The sequence below is a fragment of the Bemisia tabaci genome, chromosome 3 (assembly GCF_918797505.1).
Source record: "Bemisia tabaci chromosome 3, PGI_BMITA_v3".
Classification (NCBI taxonomy): Eukaryota; Metazoa; Arthropoda; class Insecta; order Hemiptera; family Aleyrodidae; genus Bemisia; species Bemisia tabaci.
Window position 1 is genome coordinate 21,852,494 of NC_092795.1, and position 25,398 is coordinate 21,877,891.

Sequence of the window (25,398 nt, forward strand, 5' to 3'; positions counted from 1 at the left end):
GTTTTGTTTTCCCCGCGATATGGTATGGATCCAGCACAATTTCTCCACCATTTTGCATATTTTATGGACTCTGATTTGCAAGCCATTAACTTCCTCTCTCGTACTGGGTGGGAGGACGGGATTTAGATACTGATGATTGCAATATGAGCAATCTCATTTTGACACCACCGGTGGCGAATGACACAGCCGAAAAAAAAATATCCATTTATTTTAAAATTACCTAATGGATTTAGACCGAGGTTTTTTTCAAAAATTCCGAGTAGCTATCGAACCCTTTACCGCAGATTTTCAATGGAAAAATGAGCACTAGAATTTTGAAAGGTTCCGCGGTGAGGGTGAAGGTAGGCACGGCCTTATCTGAAGTCATCCTCGGAGGTGGCGTAAGGATTGCAGCATGAGCAAACTTATTTTGACACCACCGATGGCGAATGACACAGCCGAAAAAAAATATCAATTTATTTTAAAATTAATGGATTTAGACCGAGGTTTTTTTCAAAAATTCCGAGTAGCTATCGAACCCTTTACCGCAGATTTTCAATGGAAAAATGAGCACTAGAATTTTCAAAGGTTCCGCGGTGAGGGTGAAGGTAGGGGTGGCCTTACCTGAAGTCATCCTCGGCGGTGGCGTAAGGATAATCCGGGGGGAAGAAAAGCCAGGACTGATCCTGGTAGCCCGGGTTGTAGGGTTCCTGCTGCTCGTAGCCTGCGAACATATCAGGGATCACCTGCTCAACTGCTACCTCACACCGCCGCGGCGCTTCTCCGCCGTTATCAAAATCCGAAGCGGAGATAACGCCGACACCTGATAAGCCTATCGCCCCGTCCCGTACACCTGATCTAATTAGGGCCCGCTTTTATAATAAGCCCGCCAGTGAATGATGAGCCAATCAATTTCCTTCGCGCCGCCCGTTTTGCATCCTTCACCACCCGTCGCCACCGCCGCCGCCGGAAGGTCAGTGCTTGCGAAAGCTCGCCTTCTTCGTCCCGTGAAAACAACAATGCTGCAAACAATTTACACGGCTCGAGTTCCGCACGAAAACCGTCAGGTCGATTGGTGAACTTTCACTGAAAAAAACTACGGCCGTGGAAGCCCTACTTAGGGCTATACTGCCGTGCTAAGGAAGAACGCCGTATGAACCTTTAGGCGTTGCCGGATTTCCTTTGATATAATACGATTTTCCTGGTAAACTTGTGAAAATTGTCCTTCCAGTTTTTCAGATATTTTTGTGCGCAATTTCGCCTGAAGTTCCTGAAAATTTCAAGGAAAAATATTCATGACTTTCTGCAAAAATAAACATTTTATCGAAGGAAATTTGGCAACTCTCGAATGTTCATAAGGCGTTCTTATACGGCGGTACATATACTGCCGTGCTAAGGAAGACTAACGCCGTATGAACGCCGTAAGACGTTGCCAAGTTCCCTTCGATATAAACCGAATTTAATGGGAAAAGTGTGAATATTTCTCACCGAAATTTTCATACAACCTAGTATGCAATTTAATCTGAAACATTTAGAAACATCAAGGAAAAATAAGTATGAATGTTGTATAAAATTCATGATTTATCTTGGGAAATTTGGCAACCCTCGAATTTTCATACGGCGCTCTTCCTTAGCACGGCAGTATTAGACGTACCGTCCGTTCTGGGCTCATAGGTTGGAAGATCTGGGTATAAAACCCGTCACTTCGTTCTCTGAACCCGGAGAAGTCGAAGCTACACTTTTTTTCAAATTTACCGCGTATGCGGGCAGTTTCTCTTGGTGGCTGGCAGTCAGGTTCGCCCGAAGAGAGACCTAACCAAAGTAAACATAAAATCTTGCAAACAGTTATATAAACTCGATCCTTGCGGAAGAAATCAATTGATTCAAAGCTTTTGTTCTTGCAAAATAAAGAAAGAAAAATGAAACAAACGCTTGGAAACAAATGAAAGTTTACACCAAAAAAAGTTAGTTGATCGTTTGCTTACTTTGGGTAGTTCTTTCTCACACTTCTGCCTGTGCAAACCTGGTCGGCGGTGACTAACAAAAACTTCTCCAGGCGCGGGAAACCTGAAGCAACTATATTTTAACTCCCCGGAGATCAAATTGCATACTCAACGAAATGAAGGAGCTCCATATGCTTGCGCTGGTCTGTTGTCGAGTAGTTACAAGTAAGGGTGTTTCACGGCTTACTCTCCGGTCGGAAGTACGCTTCCAAGACTTGTTTTTTTACTAATTCTAATCAGAATAGTTCATCAAGATCGGAGCGTACTTCCCACCAGAGAGTAAGCCGTGAAGCACCCTCACTTGTAACTACTCGACAACTAACTGACCAACGCAAGCATATGAAGCTCCTTCATTTCGTCGAGTATGCAATTTGATCTCCGGGGAGTTAAAATAGTTGCTTCAGGTTTCTCGCGTCTGGATTTGACAACAGACCAGCGCAATCATATGAGACTCCTTCATTTCGTTGAGTATGTAATTTGATCTCCGGGGAGATCTCCTCCATGCACTATAAGAATGTGACGGAAGATTTAAATGGAGATACCCTCCATGCACGCTGGGCTTGTCGAATTCCTCTGAAAATTTTGCAGTGGTGAATGCATAGCTGAAGTGCGCTCCAGCTAGAATTGTATTTAGCAAATTGGTGGTTTTTAAAGCAGGGTTATAATTAAACAAGTGGTTAGAAATGGAAACAAAAGAATATGAACTATACAAAACGATAATCCAGGTATCGGAACTTGGCTGATTTGAAAACGCCTTCAAATGCGGCGTGATACCTCACGCATTCCGGAGAGTTCAAATAGTTGTATCATTGCGCCGTAAGAATGTGACGGAAGATTTAAATGGAGATAGCCTCCATGCACGCTACGCTGCATTGAAGTCGAGGATGGAGACTCTTAACATCTGACAACGGAAGCAAATGAAACGCAGTTACTAAAAATATCCCTCTGTACTAAAAATCTTGAAAATAGATAGAAATTTTCCAAGAATTTTACTTCTTTGAAAATTTAAGAAGAATTCTACAATGCCCCAGCGTGTTTCTATCTATTCACCTTTTGCAAAATTTTTAGGGTAAATTTTTCACTTTTTCTTACGAAACAAGGATTGCAAGTGAATTCGTAGTGGTTTTTCATGGGTAACACGGGGCCTCTCCGGGGCGCGGGCCCCGTTACCAGGGACCCAGTATCCCCTTTTGTGGCGGGCCTGCCTTCATGCACGCGGGGCTTTTCGATTTCCTCTGAAATTTTTGCAGTGTTGAATGCATAGCTGAAGTGCGCTTCAGCTAGAATTGTATTTACAAATGGGTGGTTTTTCTACGAGGATAAAAAATTAACAAGCGCACGGAATATAACAAAAGAATATGAACTATGCAAAACGATAATCCGGGTATCGGAACTTGGCTAATTTGAAAACGCCTTCAAATGCTGCGTGATACATCACACATTCCGGAGAGTTCAAATAGTTGTATCATTGCGCCTTAGAAATGCGACGGAAGATTGCAATTGAAAAAGCCTTCATGCACGCTGGCCTTTTCGATTTCCGTTGACATTTTTGTAGTCATGAAGGCGCTTAAGTGCGCTTCAGCTAGAATTGTATTTCGCAAATGGATGGTTTTTATAGGAGGAATATAATTAAACAAGTGGTCAGAAATGGAAACAAAAGAATATGAACTATGCAAAACGATAATCCAGGTATCGGAACTTGGCTAATTTGAAAACGCCTTCAAATACTGCGTGATACATCACACATTCCGGAGAGTTCAAATAGTTGTATCATTGCGCCTTAGAAATGCGACGGAAGATTGCAATTGAAAAAGCCTTCATGCACGCTGGCTTTTTCGATTTCCGTTAACATTTTTGCAGTCATGAATGCGCTTAGGTGCGCTTCAGCTAAAATTGTATTTAGCAAATGGGTGGTTTTTATAGGAGGAATATAATTAAACAAATGGTTAGAAACGGAAACAAAAGAATATGAACTATGCAAAACGATAATCCGGGTATTGGATTTAAGCTGTTTTGAAAACGTCTTCAAATGCGGCGTGATACCTCACGCATTCCGGAGAGTTCAAATAGTTGTATCATTGCGCCGCAAGAATATGACGGAAGATTTAAATGGAGATAGCCTCCATGCACGCTGGGCTTGTCGATTTCCTCTGAAATTTTTGCAGTGGTGAATGCATAGCTGAAGTGCGCTTCAGTGAGAATTTTATTTCGCAAATGGGTGGTTTGTCTACGAGGATTAAAAATAAACAAGTGGCACGAATATAACAAAAGAATATGAACTATGCAAAACGATAATCCGGGTATCGGAACTAAGCTGTTCTGAAAACGCCTTCAAATGCGGCGTGATACCTCACGCATTCCGGAGAGTTCAAATAGTTGTATCATTGCGCCGTATAAATGTGACGGAAGATTTAAATGGAAACAACCTTTGGGGAGGTACGATACCGTAGCTTTGGTTCGAAGGTCGCAGTGGTGCTTGCGCACTTCCGTTGGTCGGCCGGCGGCCATCGCTTCCCGTTGACGGCTGAATCTATGACCAGGACCCGGCCGGTATAGTGCAAGCTAGAGGGCGGTAAAGGAAACCCCTTCGGCAAATAATTAAATAAAAGATGATCCATTTCAATTGGCGATAGGATACGTAAAACTCCTTCATTCCTGTTTCTTTTTTTAATGTGGTAAAAAGTGGATCGGTAGGCCTAAAGGGGAAGTTCAACCACTTAAAAGAAAGGAACAACGCGCCACTGAAATTACCTCCTGAGAAATAAAGTTTTTACGTTGGTCTTTTTCCTGTTCAAAATGATGAGTTAGCCGTCACCAAAACAAAGGTTAATTGAAGTCTACTGTGTCTTGGTGACGATTAACTGATTTTTTTGAAGAGGGTTTCTCTAAGGTGGTGTGGAAAAAGTTCCATTGATAAACCAGCTACGAGCAATAGTTAGATAATAGTCGTGAGATTACTTCCCGATATGATCCGTACTTAACATGCTACCTTTATTGAGCAAAATAATACGACGGAGACATGTTTATCATTCTGATCGAGTGAAAATTGATGCATAATATCGTCAATTGCTACAAATGTAACGATGACAACGATATCGGTTAAAGCATAAGTGTCACTCGACGTACAATATTTTGCGCTCATTCTGATCAAACGCCTTCAAAATTCCGCATAGGCAATTTGAGCTGCTCTAGCAGTTTGATCCTATCTACACTACATAGAAACTCCGAGACCTCCTTATACACTATAGTTTTCAAAATAACGTTAGCGAAATGGCTGTCTACTTTTGCAAGAGGGGCTAACCTGAAAATATTTTTTAAAGTATTTTTTGGTTCAAGACGGGGTCCCTAACACTTCGACAGGTAGTATTCTAGAAAAGGAGCATCTCTTGGGAAATGATGGTAAAAGGAGTATAGACCATGACAATTTCTTACACAACAAAAAAATAATTTATTTGTCATTGTCAATTTAACAAAACGAGATCTTGTTCAAGCCTCCTTTAAGAGAGTTTCCGAGCAGTTTGACACCTGCCGAACATTCAAATTAATCCTAGATGTTTTAATATAATCACTGATGGTTGACCAGCTATCACAGATATTTGCTAATTTGTCTTGAGAGTTTACTGAACTTTCTGAACATGCACTAGAAGTTCGATTTTCGTCCCACGGCGTGCGTGGGGCGGGTACAATTCTAGGCACTCCGTGGTAACAAAGCCGGCTAAATCCAGACATTATGACTATATCGCCGCTGTGGATGAACATAGGTGTTGGCGTATCTTCGAGGGAAGTTCCACCTATCAGGAAGATGGCACTTTGACCAAAACTGTAACGAACACACACAAAAAATTAGGTTAATTAGAGTTTTAAAATTCAATGAAACTTTTTTTCTTTCGTTCTATCTTCCTTCCTTCTTTCCTTCCTTCCTTACTTCCATGCTAAAGCACCGCTTTAAAATAAAATTATTTTACTACTACTACCTTACCTTACTTCCTTACTTCCTTTCGTTTTTTTCTTTCTTTCTTTCCACACCAAAATGACCTCCAATGTTAAGGCACTTAATCGCATTTTTTTACATTCAAGTACTGAAGCATGCGTTGACAAAAGATTGAAACATTCTTTAAAAACTTGTAAACTTTACGATACAACGACCCGTGAGAAAAAAAATTAAAATATACAGAAAGAAAAACTCTTGAGTGAATTTTACTATAAAATGTACACGTAACTCATTGAGAGTTATTCGTTCGATCATTTTAGAAAATGTTTACTTAAAAACATTTCGACGGTGAAACTACCAGACCACGTATCTCGTTTGCGGTTTGTAAAAAGCTACGCTCTCATTTTACTTTTTTGGAGGAGAACAATTCAATATCATTCCTTAAAGTTTTCACATAATTTATTTTCGCACTGAGAAGAAAAATTACCTACGACAGTTTTCAAGAATTGACTTTGAATAGTTACCTATTTAAAAATTAAAGTACGGCAGTAATTCTGCAACGTCGCAAACCGAGAAAAGTAGTCTGGAACTTTCACCGTCGAGTTTTAGGCTCATCATTGTAATTATATGTATTGCCTCTATTCCTGAGTGATAATCTTCTTAGGGAGAGGGGACGCAGTCCCTTGTAAAAGCTGTGAAGTTGCGTCATCAAACAACGATTAAGGATGAGCCGTGAGTAAACTAGATTGCATTTTGCAAAAAGGAACAAAGAGCATTCTAATGTCGCCAAGATTGTACAATTTTTTCACCTTGCAAATATAAACCGAGTATCTAAACAAGTTTTATCTTTACTCCCAATAAACTATGAATGCAAGACAAAAATTACCATGATATAAATTTCATTATTTGCAAAGAGTGTAAGTTGCGTAATCCTAGGAACATTGGAATACTCTCGGCTCCTTCCTGCAAAATGTAATCCACTAACAAGTAGTTGTCGCTGCACAAAAATATTTTCCTGCAACCCGCTATACAATGCTCCAGTCCGATGACCACATAAGACGGCCCGGGCACAAAATTTTCGGAAAGAAAGCCTTTCTCCTTACTGGTAATCACTCAGTCTCCGCCCGAGTTTCGCAGTGGCGTGGCGTGCTTTGCGATATATCGATTGATCTGTCATTCAAACCTATGGAAAAGGATCGATGAACATGAAGTTCGCGACGAACAGCTTAATAATCGATTCTTTACCATAGGTTTAAATGGCATAACAATCGATAAATCGCAATTCACGCCACGCCACTGGTTTAGCATATCTTCTGTTTCTCCTCGTCGCAGCTTGCATCAAATCGCTATTGCCCGGAGACTAGGACCGCACATCTTATCTGATAAAACCATTCGAATTTTTTACCGATTTTGGGAGAGTAGACTAGACTAGTCGATGAGTCAACTGTTGGTCTCATTCCATTACGTAAAAGTAGGAGAAAACGGGGGATAAACACATAAATGCGTGATCAATTTTCAAGAAAAAGTCGGTAATTTCTCTTACAGTTTTAAGCACATGAAACCGCGTAATATCCAAAATCTAAGCTCAGATTCGGATTCCTCGTGAAAAATCGATGCGATTTCATGTATCATATGTTGGCATAACATGAAGGAAAGAGGTTTTCATGATCACAAACAAAAAACAAAAATGCGTGATCAATTTTCAAGAAAAAGTCCGTAATTTCTTTTACAGTTTTAAGTACATTAAACCGCGTAATATCCAAAATCTAAGCTCAGATTCGGATTTCTCGTGAAAAATCGATGCGATTTCATGTATCATATGTTGGAATAACATGAAGGAAGGAGGTTTAACGACGCGTAAAGATTCTGTCGTACTGCCCTTTTGAACTACGCCGCTGATCGCCCGAGATGCAACCGAACGGGGAGGCGCCGGCCGGCGCTAACAAAGCGTTCGGTTTCGTCGCGAGGAATTCCTCACGATAAATTCTTATTCTTCCTCCTCCGCTGACCCACTGAGCACTACCCATGTTGCCACGTTGGATTCATATGTTCGAATCGGTATGTCTGCCTTACGCCTCTTTCCTTCACGCTATGATCGGGTATGATACATGAAATTGCATCGATTTTTAACGAGGAATCCGAATCTGAGCTTCGATTTTGGGTATCACGCGTTTTAAGTCAGATTTTCCAAAGTCGAAAATCCGAAATGACGGCCGTGGCTTAAAATGCTATCTCGGCGCCTGTTCGATGGATTTTTCTGAAACTCGGTGTCAGGGTATGATACATGAAATCGCATCGATTTTTAACGAGGAATCCGAATCTGAGCTTCGATTTTGAAAATTACTTTCGCAAATTTAGCTTTTTACGTGATTTCGGTAATTTTTTGCAGAGAGCGTAAGTTGTACAGTCCTAGCAATATCGGAATACTCTTGGTTCCTTTCTGCAAAATGCAATCCAACTATCCTCTTGGAACCGCAAACTCCGAGACGTCATGACTTTGCTTTAATTTGAAATCCCCCCCCCCCCCCCCAAATGTTTTTATAACACTATAGTGCGGTCGCTTAGCCCTAAATGCACGATGATATGCGGTTTCCGGCTATCAACGTGATTTTGGTCGTAAGATGACCGTTAGGCCCTCTGGATTCAGAAACTACCGGGAGCCCCTGCGCTCCCCCTCCCCCCCCCCCCATTGGTCGCCATTATCCAAGATGTATACGTCAATATCATATATGTCCAAATCGTATATGTCGATGTATATGTCCAATATCAATATGTTCCCAGTTTTTCAGTATTAGAGTCTCTACACTCACAAACAATCACACGCCTCACAATCATTATTCAAATCACAGTTTTTTGTACTTTGCGTCCAACATGAATGCAAAATGTTTTTAAAGCTCGTCTGTATTACCAACCTGAAGGATATTAATGGGGCCTCCAAATTTGTCTCCGAGCTGTCCACATGACCGGAGAGAGTGGAATCCATATGGTAATAGTTGAGGATGGCTGCTTCGGCGACGAATTCGTCGAGGCCCAGCACCGTTCGAATGACCACTCGGCTGAGTCGCGCCAGATCATCCGGGAATTTCGAACGATTACTCTCCGAATATTTCTGCACAAAATCAAATACGAGTAAGTTACAGAAGGAAGAATAGACCTTACAAACTGAAAACAAAACATTTAAAATCCAATAATAAGGTATATTTTTCATTCTTGTTCACATTCTTGTTCTTGTTTCTTGTTTTTTGTTCTTGTTCTTTCTTCACTTGTTCCTTTTTCTTTGTAAGTAAAAATGCGCAATGAGAGAGCCCATTTGACGGTATTTATCGCCTCTCTTCTATTTTTTTAAAGTGTAGGTTTCATTCAACTCCGATCGAGAGGCGATCAGGGAGTAGAGACGGATCCAGCAATTTGGCAACACTGGATTCTCACCATTTAAACCCATGTTAGATAATTGATTCTTGTCGGAGCACCTGCCTCCGGCCAAAAATCGATATATTTCCATAGGTTTAAATGGAGAAAAACAATGTTGCCAATTTGCTGGATCCGCCAATGTCAGGGAGCGTAGCCCCCTGCGGCTCGATTGTTGAATGGATATCAAAAACAACACCATTTTCCTGATAGAAGACAGTGCGAATCGTGTAAAAAGAAATGCATAATATACCAGAGAGCATCAGTGGCGTAGACAGGGGGGCTCCGGGGGTCTGGAACCCCCCCCCCCCCCTTAGCCTCGTTAATTGTAGCTTTTTTCTTTACTTTTGGAGGGCAGACATAAAATATTATCAGGGACGTGAACAAAATAATGTAAATGGACCCCCCCCCCTCCCCCTTAGAGAATTCCTAGCTACGCAACTAGAGAGCATTATGTATCGAATGCAGATTAGCTTACTTGGAATGAAACAAAATTTTATGAGAGGGTATGGAACAAATTTGAAAAAAAAAATTGTTTTGCTTACTTTTGTGTCCCAGTTGTGGTGATATCCAAGAGTTGCCCATCTGAGTTTCCTCTGCAAAACTGCACTTCTGTCTGAGTCCCTAAACAAATGATGATTTTGCGTCAAAACCCACACATCTTCTGATGATGAAAAACACCGTATAATCATTTAAATTTTGCCGAAATTCCCGCAATAGATATTCATTTGTTGTAGTGGTTACATGCATATTTTTCTTCTAAATTTTCATGATACCTACCTTGATTAGCTCATATTGGGCCACATAAGAAATAAGATTCCCTGAAAATCGGGGATTCGGGCCCTCATATCTCCCCTTACGCAACCGTAGCGCAAGTTTAGATCCTGAACTCCCGAATCTGAGCGATGAACGCTTCAGTAGCAGCATAGAGCAGAGCATTTTGAGTTCACGCTTCACGCCATCGCGCCTTCAGTTTTGCAGATGCAACACAGACACCCATTACGCACGAATAGTTGTATCTCTGCGCCGTCATCAACACGCCTCCTTTCCTTGTTGGAATGGTGATTTTGGTGTGGTGCGTTGACCGAAATCTAAATGGGCTTGTAGAGTTATATAAGTTGGAATGTTCAAATTTTCTATTGTAGGAAGTGATACACTGCTGGACTCACGTCCATATTTGGAAAAAAATAAGTAATGAAAAATGCTAAGGTGGGGTCTAATAAGAGTAGTTTCTTAACCTGCAACAAACTGTCCACCAGTCTTCATTAGGCTCCAAATCTCCATGTGCGTCAAGGTTAAGTTTACTTGGTCTCTTCGTATACTCTGTTAAACTCCTTTCTACCCATAATCTTTGACCTGCTGCTGTGAAAGGGTTGCGGATAAATATCAGACCTGGATGGACAAAGGAAAGAAAAAATAGGAGAAAAACACCCTAAAGAAGAAAAAAAAATAGGAAAAAACCCCAGTTTCTGTGAAAAGATCAGAGCAAAACCAAAGTCGTCATTCCTTTTCAAATATTTCCTTCAAAATAGTTATTGCTATCAGATTATAATGCGCTTTTACTAAAAAATTTCTTTGAATTCATTTCTTGTTTTGTGAGCCTCTTGATTGCTGGTCTCAGATTAGCCTTTAATTTTTTTCAAAAAAGAGAAAGAAGAAGAAAGAAATGAAACCTTTAGGACCGAAGAAACATATTTCTACCGTGGAGATTCTCACAGCACAATAAGTTTTTTCTTTGCATAAATGAGTAATATCTAAAATAAATTTCCAGGCGAAAAAACCAGAAATGACCAGTTAGAGCTGAGCAGTGGCGTGGCGTGCTTTCCGATATATGATTGTTATGCCGATTAAACCTATGGAAAAATATCGATAGACAGGGTGTTTGCAGCGAACACCTTAATAATCGATTCTTTATAGGTTGAAATGGCATAACAATCGATACATCACATCGCAATTCACACCACGCCAGGGCAGGGCCGGGTTAGCTGGGATGCTGAAGCACCTCGGCAGCCCGAATATGGTTTATGCACATGAAATAGGCAGTGGAAAACTTTCAACATCGCAAATGGAGGTGTGAATGTTCTTTACCTCGCCGTCAGCGATGAGAAAATGTGCAATTGTGCACGCGCTAAAGAGTGCAATTTCATCGGTGCTCATCGGTGATCGGTTTCATCTTCTGCCATCAAGTCGAAGCGACACTGTTCAAGGCGCTCTGAGCGACTATTCCGCCATAGAAGTATTGCACGGTATCAAACGAAAATGAAGGCGCATTAACGAATGTAAATTGACTGTTGTCGTTTACCACCGTGTAGAATCCGACTGAACCTACAATATGAGGCTCCTGATTCCTGTTCGAACGATTTTAGTGAAACTCGGTACCAGGTGACATTTTTCAACGAAGAACTTGAATTTCAGCTCACATATTGTAATTCGAAAATCCAAGATGGTGGACGTGGCCTATATCTTGGCTCCTGATCGATCGATTTTTGTGAAACTTAGTGCCAGGAGGTATTTTTTGATGTAAAAGTCGAATTACCAACTTTTCTCCTCATTAACTCCTGATGTTGATATTATGCTAATTAATATGACACTTTCATACAACATCATCATTTGTAGTAAGTTACAGACTGACTCCTTGAAACGCTCACACTTATCCACACAAACCATCCCAGGAAAGGTGGAAAATGAAATGCGTACACTGTATTGAAAAGAAAATAACTGACAATAAAAAGAGGAGAAGGGCGAGATATACCTAAACAAGTAGAAATGTTTTATTTCAACTCCGTTGACCAATTAGAGACCAAGAACTAAAACAAAGTCGCAAGCTGATTTCCTCACTGAATTTGACTCAATAGCCTGAGAATTTAAATAAATTGGTAATTGATGCTGTTGGTATGCTTGATTGGGTATCTAAGACCGTTCAAGTGTGAAAAAACTAATAAGAATAGTGTGCAGTCGGAGCGTCAAGACTATTTCGGCTCTGAATCGCCTGTTTTTTCCACTATGCGCGCCATCACCATTTGTCGCCAGCGAGCGCCGCACGGAGGGCCAGCAGCCAAGTTAGCGGTCAAAAGTCTCAGAGGCGCCTGAACTTACTAATATGAGAGAATGATGTTTTTAGGGGTAATTAGATCGCTGGATCCATATTTTGGGTTTCTTTAAGAAATTTTGAAGTTTTTGATGAGAATTATTTAAAAAAAATGCTTTATCAACGGTATTAATAGCAATTTTTCACACAAATCAAATCTCAGAGGTACCTGAGATTGTTTTGTGTGAAGAAATTGGTTTCTGAGGGTTATTTTAGTGATAAATTACAGTTTTGCTTTCTTTGTTCAACATTTTCAGTTTAAAATTTAAAAAATTTGAAAAGTGATGATTTATCTTTGGGTAATATGGGAATATATGCCGCGTATTTTCAGCAGAATTAGCATTGCATCTCATCTCGCCCCAACGAAAATATTCATAGCCTAGAAAACTGCCGAAAACTGCAAGTGAACCAAAGAAATTCTCAAATTTCTGAGTGTGCTTTTACTTAAAATTGACAATTGAACCCTTCCGACATGTCCAGAAAATTCAGGAGTCGTCTGCATGTCGCGTATTTTTCAGCGTAATTATAGTATTGAATTCATCTCGCCAACGAAAATACTCATTGCTCAGAAAATTGCGAAAAATTGCGAGTAGACCAAAGAAATTCTAAAATTTCGGAGTGTGTTCTTACACAAAATTGACCATTTGAAACTCTCCAGACATGTCCAGAAATTCAGGAGTCGTCTGCTTGTCGCGTATTTTTTTTGGCGGAACCAATGAAAATATTGTTTTAAAGAATGCACTTCTTTTGCCAGAAATTAGAAGATAGAGAGGCAAAGCCGGAAAAAAACCTTGAATTAGAAAATTTTATTCAGAATCAGTCATAATTTAACCCCAGAGTTAGGCAGCAATTGTATGGACATCTATAATAACAAATAAGTAGTAGATTAGCGTAGGATAGCGCCATTATACGACATGCTTGCAATTTGGCAACACTGTCTTTCATCCATATGAACACATCTACGATAGAATCGATATATATCGAAAATCCTAACCTAGAATCGATTTTCGTTAGTGTATTTACAATGAGAAAGAGCATTGATGCCAACATGCAAGAATCGCCAATGCCTGGCACGTGAGTGATCTAATATAAGAAATTAGCATAAAATCCTCGATCTTGCGTCACAAAAAATTTCATACTCACGTTAAAAGCAAGAAAAAGCAAATGAACCAATGAAAATTTAGATGTTTAGGATGTACTGAACCACATGGTACGGTCCGTAACCTTACAGATCTTTACAGAAAATTGCAGACCACTTTAAACCTAAAATTAGGACATTTTCGTGCCCAGTTTTTAATTTGTGTACCAGACTATACAATGCACAAAATTGATAAAATACCTTAAAGTAAAATGAAAACATGTTAATCTAACTTGGTAAAACACTCGTTATGTTGGGAAACACTCGAAGGTTTGTGGAACATAACCTTTTGGATGAGCGTTGAACCAAGCCAGCATATAGGAAAATAAACACACCACGCGCGCTCGGGAAATCTTGGCATCGCAGTCTTATTAGTGATAAGACCCCAAACCCAGTGATATACAGATACTCCATGATATACCTCATCGCTCAGTGGTGTCTATTTCCGAATTTTCTGGACAAGCCAAAATGGACTTTTGTCCAGCTAAATTCGATTCCTAGCCCTCTGTGCGCCGCGCGGCGTTGGAGGAACTCACGGCTTGATGCGCCTTCAATTCCAACTAGCGGCAATATAGGCATCATCCGTGGTCGAATAGTTATCTCATGAACGCCTTCCCTATGATGTCAAAGATAGATGGCTACACGCAAAAAAAATCTAGTATCTCAAATTGAAGCGTTGCACACATTCAACTGTGCTTTCTTTTCATTTAATTTTTTTCAAAAACTATACGACAGCATTTTTTATTGAAATTTTCTGTGATTTTCCTTATTCATTTCAAATACATGCATAAAAAATTTAAACAGGGGAAAATTGTATTTTTTGCTTATTCTAATGGAGAGTAAGCATATGATTGTTTCCGACTTTGGATGATGAAATCTGTTCCAATGAATGCATTTAATCCGTAACATTTATGGGGGAAAAAATTCATTTTGAAGGCGATTCTAATGTGGAATAGTACGCTCTTCAGTTTTGAACTGATGCATTTTTTTCTACGACGTAATTTTCTTGCAGAAATAACAAATTTTGATCATGGGAACGGTTAATCAGAGGTCAAAATTGACAAATCGAGATTTCAGTAAGAAAAATTGTCGGCGTGATTCTAAAAATGATACCTACAATCAGTTTGAAATTTCACAGGATTTTTTTTCATTTTTTTTTTATTTTTTAATTTTTGTGTGCATTGATACCTATTAAAAACGGGGGAGCTGACCTTTGCCAACTTTTTCTTTTCAGCATACAAATAAACTGCACCCTAATGCCTCATTGATCAGTTTTTTAAGTTTTGGAGGGAGTGGGGATCATGCTCTCATCATCCCTTCTCCCTCCCAGAGGTAAATTAGCCGGCCTCCTGTGGTGTAGTGGTTGTAGCGCTGGCCCTATGACCAAGAGGTCCCGGGATCGATTCCCGGCCAGGTGATCTGAGTTTAATGGTCTCAGGCAATGATCACCTGGGGCTGGGGTAATAAGCGTGGGATTAGCCTGAAGGCTACTTGGAAAAAAAAAAAAAAAAAAAAAAAAAAAAATCTGAAAATAACTCCCTTGTATAAATCCTCCATCTAAATATCTGATTTTTGATGGTTGTAACATACAACTTGTAAGTCATAATTTTAATTTTCAAAATATCTTTTTCATAGAAATTTGGGTGATTTATTGTTAGTGCTTAGGGTGTAGAACGCCACTTGTTTCAATCAATTTGAATACCTAATGAATTCCAAAATTGGAAAAAAATGGACAAAAATCGAGGTCACTTTTGGATTCAGCAGCAAGCATTTCATAGGATCAAGTATACAAACATGCAGAGAAAATGTTCACCTTTCCTTTCAGACTCATTTTTGTGAGATATTGAGATACATTCAGCAAATAGGCGATTTCCGTGATTTCATTGAAAATACTATATTAGCAAGAGCAAGAAAATTTCTGAGACATGCTACTTACATTTCTGTATATTTTTGGCTGATGAGTCCAAAAATGACTTTACTCTTTGTCATCCAACTTCCTTTTTTTAAATTAAATAAATTCAAATCCCTCGATTCAATCCTGACAAAGTAAGTAGGTACGATTTTCTATTGAACATATTCAAAAGGTCACAATGCGACAGCAAAAGTACTAAACTGAAACAGATCCCTAGTAAAACTGTGACAACAGCAGAATGCAATTTCAATTAGGTACTTAAATCCACAAACCTGGTTTGTCAATTAGCTCAAAAATGCGCCACTGATTGACTTCTTGTAAACCGAGAGATGATAAATCTTCATCAGTAGGTTCACATACACTTGTTCTGCTTGAAATGCCCTGAAAATGGAAAATAGCAGAATATCAAAATAAAAGTCCAAAGTTTTTGAGAAAGATTAAAGATAAATATTCTTTCTTTTTTTTCTTTGTCAGATATAAGAACCTAGCATTGAAAATCAAGGAATTTGGCGCAGACAAGTTTTAACTGTCCTGTCATACAACATTCTTATGGACCTCCAGAGCATAATCAGTAAACATCTAAATCTTAGTAAAAGTCTAAATTTCTAAATGCCTTTTCCTAGAATAGCAGGGCTGTGAAATGAATTTTCTGCATTTTCACGCTCATTTTCTTATTGAACCAGGGCATTACCGCCGTGAATGTTATGAGGAATTTCATGTTCTGAAGCAGTTGAATTGACTCGATAAGTGCTAGGCATCTGTCCTGTCTCAAAAGCCAGCATGCGATGAGAAAAAAGGCATACTCCTCAATCACCAACATTTCTCACATGGTTAATGATATCAATTTTGTCATTTAAAACTCCTGTAGCATGCAGTGATAAAACTTAACTGTGATGTTAGAACCATACCTTGAAATTACTCTCCAGCTGGGAAAAATCCAGAACCTCCTCAAATCCAGGCTTGGGATTCTTCTGTTTGTAATATTTGAATTTTTCCCGAAAAGTCATACTTGCCACAGAAATCAATATTACACAGGAAAACTAAAGATTAAACATAAATACCCTGCATAATTATGAATGAAGTTAATTTTTTCCTTCACTTGGACGCATTTAATTTTAAAAATAAAAGCACAATTGTGAATGTAGGGAGGAAAATAAATAAAAATAAATTTAAAACTTTTCTCTTATCAGATTCATTTCGGCGTGTTATTGTTTACCTCGCACTCTGAAAACTTGTCGACTGATAAGAACCCCGTTATTGCAAGTAAAGTCTAAACCGAGGGTGGCGGTAAACAAAACATCGCCTAATTTAACGAATAATATTTCAAGCTTTTTGTTTGTATCTTAGCGTTATTATCGTATCTTATGGAAAGAAAATTTGTCGGAGGGTTGATTGAAAATACTTTTCATCACAAATCAACGAAATCGCTTGAGATAGTAAAGAAAAACCACATTTAGGGATCACAAAAGTCGACAACTCAGGTCGAGGCCGAAAATCTCATAGCGCATCTTTATTCTCCGGATTTCGTCCATCGCTGTCTTCTTATCGTCTTGATTTACGTTCTCGATATCAAGCCGCACTTGAGTGCCCCAGGTAATTACTTTAATTTAATTCGTCCCATCACGTAAAGTTCAACTAAGAGCCTCAAGGACAATGCCTAGGTGGAGCCATATTTTAGGCGCCATGCCATTAGCGATGCTTTCTCTGTTCACATGACCCCTTTCGTCCCGTGTGCTTATTATCCCGCAATCAGCTCGGCTCTGTGATGTTTTCCATTTGATGTAAACAACTCTCTGTGCACCCTTATCTAATTTTTCGAATATTTTCCCCCCTTTGTGACCAACGCTCGCGCTGAATAATGGATATCATCCGACCGATTTCCAGGTACAATAACTCCTATTCCTACTTGTATCACTTCCATCCAATTATCACCATTGCATTGATCTCTCCCCTGATTGTCAGCGCCACTCTGTCATTTTCTACTGTGGGGTTTTGCAAGGACCTTTTCCACCGGTCCCTTTGTGGAAACTGCCCTCCAGGTTTTCTCAAATTTCTTGGGCTCTCCTTTGCTACTCGAATGAAGATACAACTGTGCACAAATACTATCAGAATATTTACATGATTGCTCAATTGACTCCACCCGAATCCCTCTCTGTCATGAAGCGATCAAAGAATCTTATCAGTTCTTCAACTTTGCTCTAAAAGGCTTAGCTTTGAATTTCGATTTTGCTTTTTCAATGCTCCAACTATATTTTTACTCCGTGTAATCATTGATGTAGCCTCAGACGCTCACTATCAATTTGTACCTAACCTCAAACTTTTGTTGTGGGTCCTAATTTCATCCTGTGAAGCTATCTGCTTTTATGATCAGAATAAACTCCATATTTACCTGAGAAATTTAGGATTATCACATTTCAATGTATAGCGATTCCTCAGATTGGAAAAAAAATTTAAAAAAATATGGTCTAAATATATGGGCGATAGAACAGTGCTGGTCTACAATTTTCTGCAGGAAAATCTAAGATTACAAATTCGGTTGAAGTAGAGCCGTAACAAACTCTAATAAGGTTCAGTTCAAGACTAATGGTGACAGGTTTCAGCTGTGGTAGATGCACATGGGAATATTAAGGCAGGGTTGCGCCGAGAGACCTCTAACAGTTTTGGTCCTTTTTCTCCTCATCAGCAGATCACACGCAGCCAGTAAGCCCAGCTAAGTATCCTTCAAAATCGTTGATACCACTAAAAGGCTCTCATGGACATGATGCAAGGCGTAGCACGAAATGTAGCGAGCCAGCTGCTATTGCTGCCAAACCACTCTTACCTAGGGCAAAACTAGGAAAGATTAAAAAAATTGACAATTGACTGTCTCCTAGTATTAGCATAAGTTTCATTATATATTTTTTTTCTGCGTTAAATGCTAGAAAAAGTTGCCAAATTGATAAGGTGGTTAGTTACATTGTTCCGTTCATTAATTTTAACAGCATTACAAATAAACTGCCAATGAAATATGGGGTCATTGAATTTTGGACCCGGTCAATATTTTCATTTCTTGATCAAATGTTATTGAATGTTTAGTTCCATCAAAGACGAACCAGGCTTATGCAATGTCCTAGTGGATAAAGAATTTGGAAAAGAACTGATGTCGACGCAGTCTTTAGCTATCGTTGAGGAAGATGGATCCTTGGGATCCGGTGATGATCAAACAGCAGTCAGTGAACTCAATGATGATCCATTACTGGCTGGAACAGAAGATATTCCCGTTCACTTCAGATCGGATGGAGGTATGTAGCATATCAGCCATAATTTATCTTGAAGTATAGTATTCAAAGTTGAAAGTAACAGCATTTGCTGTACCTCTGTTGGCAAATAATAGGGCTGTATTTCTAGTGCTTATCAAAAGATCAAAGCATGTTAGTGTGTAACAAGCACCTAGAAGCTTTTCAATTGAGAATATCAATCTATGAAATTACCCATGACTATATGAAATATTTTCCTTTTTTAAGTAGGTTTTTCCGTCATAAAAACCTACAGTTCTATATTTTTATGTACCATGCAAATATTTACTGCCCATGCACCTTATCATTTCAAGCACAGGTAAAAAAGTCTCTAACGTAGGTTCTGAAATATAATCATGTCTGTTATTTTTGTTTTTTTAACCAATTTCAAGTAGCCTATCTGCTAATCCCACGCTTATTATCTCAGCCCCAGGCGACCATTGCCTGAGACCATCAAACTTAGGTCACTTTGCTTGGAATCGAACCCGGGATCTCTTAGTAATAGGGCCAGCTCTACAACCACTACACCACAGGAGGCTGACAAATGCATTGAAATAATGCCTTGATTTCCTGTAGAATAAGCAAGCCTTTCTCGTTATGCTATCCCGTTCTCCCTATTTTCTCCTTTGAATACTTAAATGCTGATCATCAATCAGCAGATACCCATGAAAAAATGAGATGCTCAACAGCTCAATTTTATCTCATGCCGGCTTCTGCCAGTTTATACTGTGTTCAGGGAAATATGAGCAAGTAACTCCACAATGCTCCCTCTTTTTTTCAGTGACGTACCGTGTGGTTCAAGTAAACCCAGCAAATAATACTGTTGATGCAGTGCCACTCGTTCCTACCTCTAGTGGATATGTTAGTCCGCAACATAACACCATTCAAGCTGCAGTCCTTGCAAACCCCATCAATGGTAAGAAGTCATAAGATTTTCAATTTTCAAAAAATATTAATGTCAATCACAGAATGTTGATTTGGAGAAAGTCACACTGGGGAAAAAAAATCTTTCAGATAATGCTGCAGGTGAATTAATAGTTAAGTAAGTAAACACATGAAACAATCCCACTGATTTTTCGTGTTTATTATTCTCCATTACGCTTATAAAAAAAACAAAGTTTACCTGTAGTAATTGTATCTGAAGTATCTATCTATATTAATAAATACCAGAATCATTCTTCTAATAGCCTCTCTTAATCTGGGAAGTTGAATAAAGTCACACTAAAAATATAACAGGTACTTTCAGTTTCATCAAATTGATAATTTGAAGGACAAAAGACTACGCACAAAATACCAAGAAATTCGGCGCCGAATAAATGTCAAGATGTTTTTTTTATTTAATATACGTATGATGTTCACAGTGAACTTCTAAAATCAAATTTTCTACATGCTAATCTCGAGAAAATCTGCTCCAGAACGAGTATTTTTTAGCAATTTTATATGTGTTATCATACAGAGCAAAAGGCATTGCTGCTGAAACAAAGATGCGGAGCCTTTGTTCAGATCTGAAATGAAGCACCGTCTTAGCTCCCTGGCTGGCGCAATACAAAAAAAAAGAGCTCGTTCCTCTAGTACCAACATTTTCCCACGTGATAATGTCTGTAAAACTGCTGAAAAATGCACTTTTCAAAGGGAATTTTATCGAAATTAGCACTTGGAAAGTTCGAGCTCAAAAGCTCATCTTGTTCAGGAAATTGTAAGGAACTTCATATCGAAAAATCTCCAAATTTAGCTAGTGCCTAATTTCTTTTTATCCCCTGCGTAATCCTATAAAAGTGTCTGTCCCAAAATATCTTTACTCCTAAATTTTTCTGCACAGTCACTATTTGGTAAAGATCCTAATATAAGGGAATAATATACTATCATATACGTAGAAATTAAGTTCTTAAAATAACAAATTGTTTCTAGGTCAAGTGTATGTCATTGGTGATACAAATGAAGTTTTTTCCTCCACCAATCAAAGGTCGCTAGCACCTAGGTTCAATTCAAATTCCAACGACAGCCTTGGCTCCACATCGGTAAGATATTCATTTAAGAGAAACGCAAACTGAATTCAAAAGTATGAATTTAAACTCAAAACATAATTAATTAAAAATCTGAAGAATTTCGGAAACTTGTGTCAACTTCCTTGAGGTTGTTTCTGAATCTTCATTTGAAAATCTGAGGAACAGGACGAACTGAGTTGACTGTATTTGGTATGATACATGCTAGAGTTTTTGATCTTATATTTTGGCCCACAGTCTTGTTTCTCTCCCCCCCGTTTTGCGCAGACAGTTTGTTTTTTCAGTTTTTTGACTTTTTGGTTTTTTCATTATTTATTTATCCATTTGATCGCTTTACCATTTAAATATCAGATAATCACTCCTACAACATAACATTTGGATCCTCGACTTCTCTTGTTACACTGTACTGATTTAAAAACACCTGTAATCAGGTAATTTTACGATTTTGCTAAAGACCAGAAAAGCTTGACAGCTTGAAGCTTTTACTAGATAAATGATGAATTCTTTGGCAACTATTAAGTTAACTGAGCAAGTTTGGTATTTGTTATGACAATAATTCTAAGCTAATAATCAATCGCCTAACTTTATATTGCAAGTGAAAACTGATCATTTATGAATTGTAATGATTTTATTTTCTCTCGCAGCGGGATGACAAACGTCGTGCATCTCATAATGAAGTTGAGCGAAGAAGGAGAGATAAAATCAATAATTGGATTATGAAGCTTAGCAAGATTATTCCAGAAAGTCCAAACGACTCCCACAAAAGTTTCGAAGGACTGGTAAGTTCCTAGTGTTTGAAAATGTTTAATCATCTCATTTAACTAAAACCCTTAATGAAGGAAAGCCAGCTTCTATGTTTCCACCAGAGTCTTTTGTTGTATTATTTGTCTCTACAAATTTTAAATCACATTTCACTTTTGATTCTGGTATTCTATGAGGCCCCCTTAAAACTGTTGCTGGCTCAGTATGTATTAATCTCTGTAAGTAGGGACTATTTGTTTGGATGCATGTTAATCAATAACGTGCGTAAGTGCAAGTTCACTATGGGGATCACCATCCTAAACCTCCCCTGTGTCGTTTCACTCCTCATGGATCAGTCGGGATTCTTCCTGCTGGGATTTAACTAAAAAAATTCCTTGGAAAATATGCTAAAAATCAATCTATCTAAGAGATAGATATGTTAAAAACTGTCATATCTCAGGAGCCTTCTCATGAGATACTCTTTAGAAAAAGATAAAAACAAATTCTGCATTCAGATATTTATAATTTGAAAGGAAATTCACTTTCCATGTTTGATATGTGGTGATACAAAAATTCTGGCCTCTACTCGGACAAAAAGCATGCAGCGTCTTAAGACCAAGATTTGAGGAAGGACTAAAAAATAATTCCTCCCAACTAGAACAATAGAACTTGAAGGGATGAGGGGCAGATACTATAGTAACAATTTATTGAAAGGTAAACTATATCTGCAGTCATTCTTATATAAGTAAAAATTGTATTCTAAACATGAATCTACTTTCAACCTGTTTTCTCTTGGTTTCAGAGTAAAGGTGGAATCTTAGCAAAAGCATGCGACTACATTCACGAACTGCGGTCGCAAAACATCCAATACCAGGAATGTCTAAATGAAAACAAAAAATTAGCTTTAGAAGTAGAAAATTTGAAACGAGAAAACGAAGAACTGAAATTAGTAAATAATCAATTAAAGGACCAGCTCATTGCAAATGGCCTGCTCACTGAAGTTGAAGACTCTCTCACCTGAATCAAGGTAAAATTTGGGAAACTTGATTAGAAACTTCATAATTCCATCACTACTCTCTGTCACCTCTCAGTTTTAAATTAGCTCTATCGTTGATTCCATTTTATAAGTTGTTGTTTCACCCGTATAGCCAATCAATTGACTTTAAAATAACCTGATTTGAACCACTAAGGATATTAGTGGGTTCTTTTCAGAGAGCCTGGATTTTTGGATACTAATAATCCCTGCACTAGGTTACATCTTGTTCAAGATCATTTGCCAACTGATGTTGTTTATTTTTAGTTCTAGCTGCTAATAAAGCCTAATCTTTCAGTAACACTATCCTCACCAGAGGATACAATGTTCATTGAAGTGGTAGCAATGTTTTGTTTCGTTGCTTCTGCTGCTTCAGGACTGAATTAAATTCAAATGTTCAGCAAACCAAACAGTGAGTGTTTTTTGTCAATTTCTCTGACTCATGTCAGTTTTCAGAGTACCAGCACTGTCTTTTTTACGTTCAAAGTAGTGTTGATATTCAAAACAATTTAAAGGCCAACATTTTTGAATTTATGTTTTGTATAGAGAAAAAGCCATTGATATTTTCAAATCATACATAGTGTTTTGGGAGAAAAAAAAAATTTGCTTAAAAGTTTTTCACTGGCAGATTGACCTTGACTGAGCTAATTCCAGCCTTTTTTCATTGGTCTGATTATTTTACTATACTCCAAATGCAGTGACCTGATCCTGTCGTTCCAAAAATTATTTTATTATGGTTTTTTTTATGAGGTATCGAATAGAAATGTTCTTGCAGACTTTAATAGTCGGAGTGGATCAGAATGGAGAATTTGCTGGTGTCTGAAAGTTGAAACATGTAGAATCTGTTGGAAAAACGATCAAATTTTTTCAAGCAAATTCTCCATTACTGGTAGTCTTACTGTATTTTAGAACTCACGTGGACAGTTAAAATTTTTTTCGGTGATCATTGATGATTATTGTTCTTGAATTAGTGTTTTACTGACGTCAATGATGGATTCAAACTGCATCCCATAGGCTGCGGGAAATGTTTTTACTGTTCAAATTTCATGAATTTTCAATGGACTCAAAGATCATAGAAAATGAATTTTTTTTGGTTCTCTTTCTCATGGTAAGCGGATTTTATTGAATGATCAACTTTTTATATTTTCATAGAATACGCAGTCCTCATTCTGTACCTATCTGTATTCTGTGGCAGACATTAAGTTCTGAATACGTTACTTAATGTACGCTGCTGTTGTTACTTATTTTTATTGTTTATCCTTTCAATCACTGTTTGAATGTAAGCAAACCTTTGCTTTTGAGAATTCAGCATATCTTGTGATATAGTTTTAACACTGGGCAGCTCCTCAGCAAATAATTTTAAAACCCTTGATCCCTCCAAGATCGGTATGTAACAAAAAGTAAATAACATTATCGTCAATTGGAAAACTCACACTGCTGAATCATTGAAAAAATCACCATTTGGTGTGCTTACTTCTTCTTTGCTCTCCCTAACTCCATAGTTGAAATCATGAGCCATGGAAATCTGTTTGAATTTCAACAATGATAAAAATTAGAGTTTCTCAATATTCGATAAAACTATTTATTTTTCAACATAGAGTTTGGTCGTTTTATTATCTCCCGTTTTACGTATTTATAGTATGTAGTTTGGAATTCTCATAGCATCCATTTTGTAATTAATTGTGTAAAGTTAAGAGTGCTCCGCGCTATTTTTGATTCAAATGTGGCACTCAATGTAAATTGCAATAATTTTTTGTCTTGTCCATACCCTCAACCTTTGTCTGTAACCCACAAATCAAAAATACAATTTGTATCACTCTGTTTACATTTTCTAGCAGAATTAGTCCTCTTCTTTTTTTTCAGAGAGATATCACGATTGCTTGTATATGTGATGTTCTGGTTTAAACTTGTCCTAATCAGCCACAAATTAGTCTTCTGTGTCCTAAGACCCGATAATATGTACCTATTAATTCTCTGTTAGGGCAAGTTTTTTTAGAATATGTAGATTTTTTAAATCAATTCTGTTATTCCAAATTTTAATTTCAAAATTTTTTGGTTCCGGAGTGTGTGCAGTTAATGATTCGATATCTTCAATTAGCAAAACCAAAAAAATGAGAAAATGAAAAACGAGGCTTGAGTTAAACCTTCTCAAATTTATATTTAAGCCAAGAAGCCATTTTAATGTAAGTTTGAGTTCATTATTACAATTTTTTTTTCTTTTTTTTTCATACCCTCAGTTCTGTTCGTTAATCTGTCAATCCTTTATTTGTCTCTTAACGTTGATTTCTCAGGTTTAGACCTTTGTTATAGCAAATAGTTACTAAGTCTGATTTTAATTCCAACTTCTCAGCTAAAGTCTTCCTTGTTACATTGCACATTTCTTTACTCTGCTTTTAGTGATCTGACAGTCTTAATCAAATGAGGTTTTTTCTGATGTCATCAGCCAATTCTTCCTCTAATATGCCTCTATTCCATAGGCACCATGCAGGAAATCAGATATCACTCAGAAAGAGTTGCGTTCAATAAATGACTAAGCTATTATCATTGCTGGAACTGTACTCTCAATTTTTATGAGCAGCTTGTAGCCCTCTTTACCTTAAAAATTAAGAATATTTGGGACCTGGGGATTTTAATCCTGTTAAGAAACAATACTGCACACACTCAGTGTTTGTATTTATCTCATTTTGGTTATCTTTGTGTTGAACCATTTTGCTTCTTTCATTATAAGTTTTAAGTTTAAATATGTTTTTGTTGTAATAAAGTTTTTTTCTTTTTTAAAAGTTTTTCTTCGTTTTTTCGATTTTTTTTTGTATCAAACCTTTCGAATTTGTGGTCAGTTAACCATCTGGGAAACTATCCTAGAGAACAATCTACAAATAATTTTAAT

General features: G+C 38.0%; 3 protein-coding genes across 3 annotated transcripts in view; 1 reads left to right on the plus strand and 2 right to left on the minus strand.

Moving 5' to 3' along the window:
- LOC109029937 (uncharacterized) overlaps positions 1–854 on the minus strand; it is a 35,702-nt gene extending 34,848 nt beyond the window's left edge. The window contains exon 1 of the mRNA XM_019040656.2: positions 604–854. Within this exon, the coding sequence (XP_018896201.1) occupies positions 604–713 (110 nt within the window). The 5' untranslated portion in view covers positions 714–854. The remainder of the gene's footprint in view (positions 1–603) is intronic.
- A 4,552-nt stretch (positions 855–5,406) lies between these two features.
- On the minus strand, positions 5,407–16,950 carry AlkB (alpha-ketoglutarate-dependent dioxygenase AlkB). Its single transcript, XM_019040653.2, has 6 exons — positions 16,368–16,950; positions 15,732–15,840; positions 10,560–10,713; positions 9,867–9,945; positions 8,826–9,022; positions 5,407–5,802 (listed from the first exon to the last, which is right to left on the minus strand). The coding sequence occupies exons 1-6, from the start codon at positions 16,464–16,466 to the stop codon at positions 5,469–5,471; spliced, it is 972 nt and encodes a 323-aa protein (XP_018896198.2). The 5' UTR covers positions 16,467–16,950; the 3' UTR covers positions 5,407–5,468.
- Positions 16,951–17,073: 123 nt separating this feature from the next.
- LOC109029936 (upstream transcription factor usf) lies at positions 17,074–25,294 on the plus strand. The gene is made up of 6 exons (XM_019040654.2): positions 17,074–17,343; positions 18,535–18,740; positions 19,516–19,650; positions 20,643–20,752; positions 21,382–21,516; positions 22,281–25,294. Exons 1-6 carry the CDS (start codon positions 17,318–17,320, stop codon positions 22,497–22,499), a joined length of 831 nt encoding a protein of 276 aa, XP_018896199.1. The 5' UTR covers positions 17,074–17,317; the 3' UTR covers positions 22,500–25,294.
- The last annotated feature ends 104 nt before the right edge of the window (positions 25,295–25,398 follow it).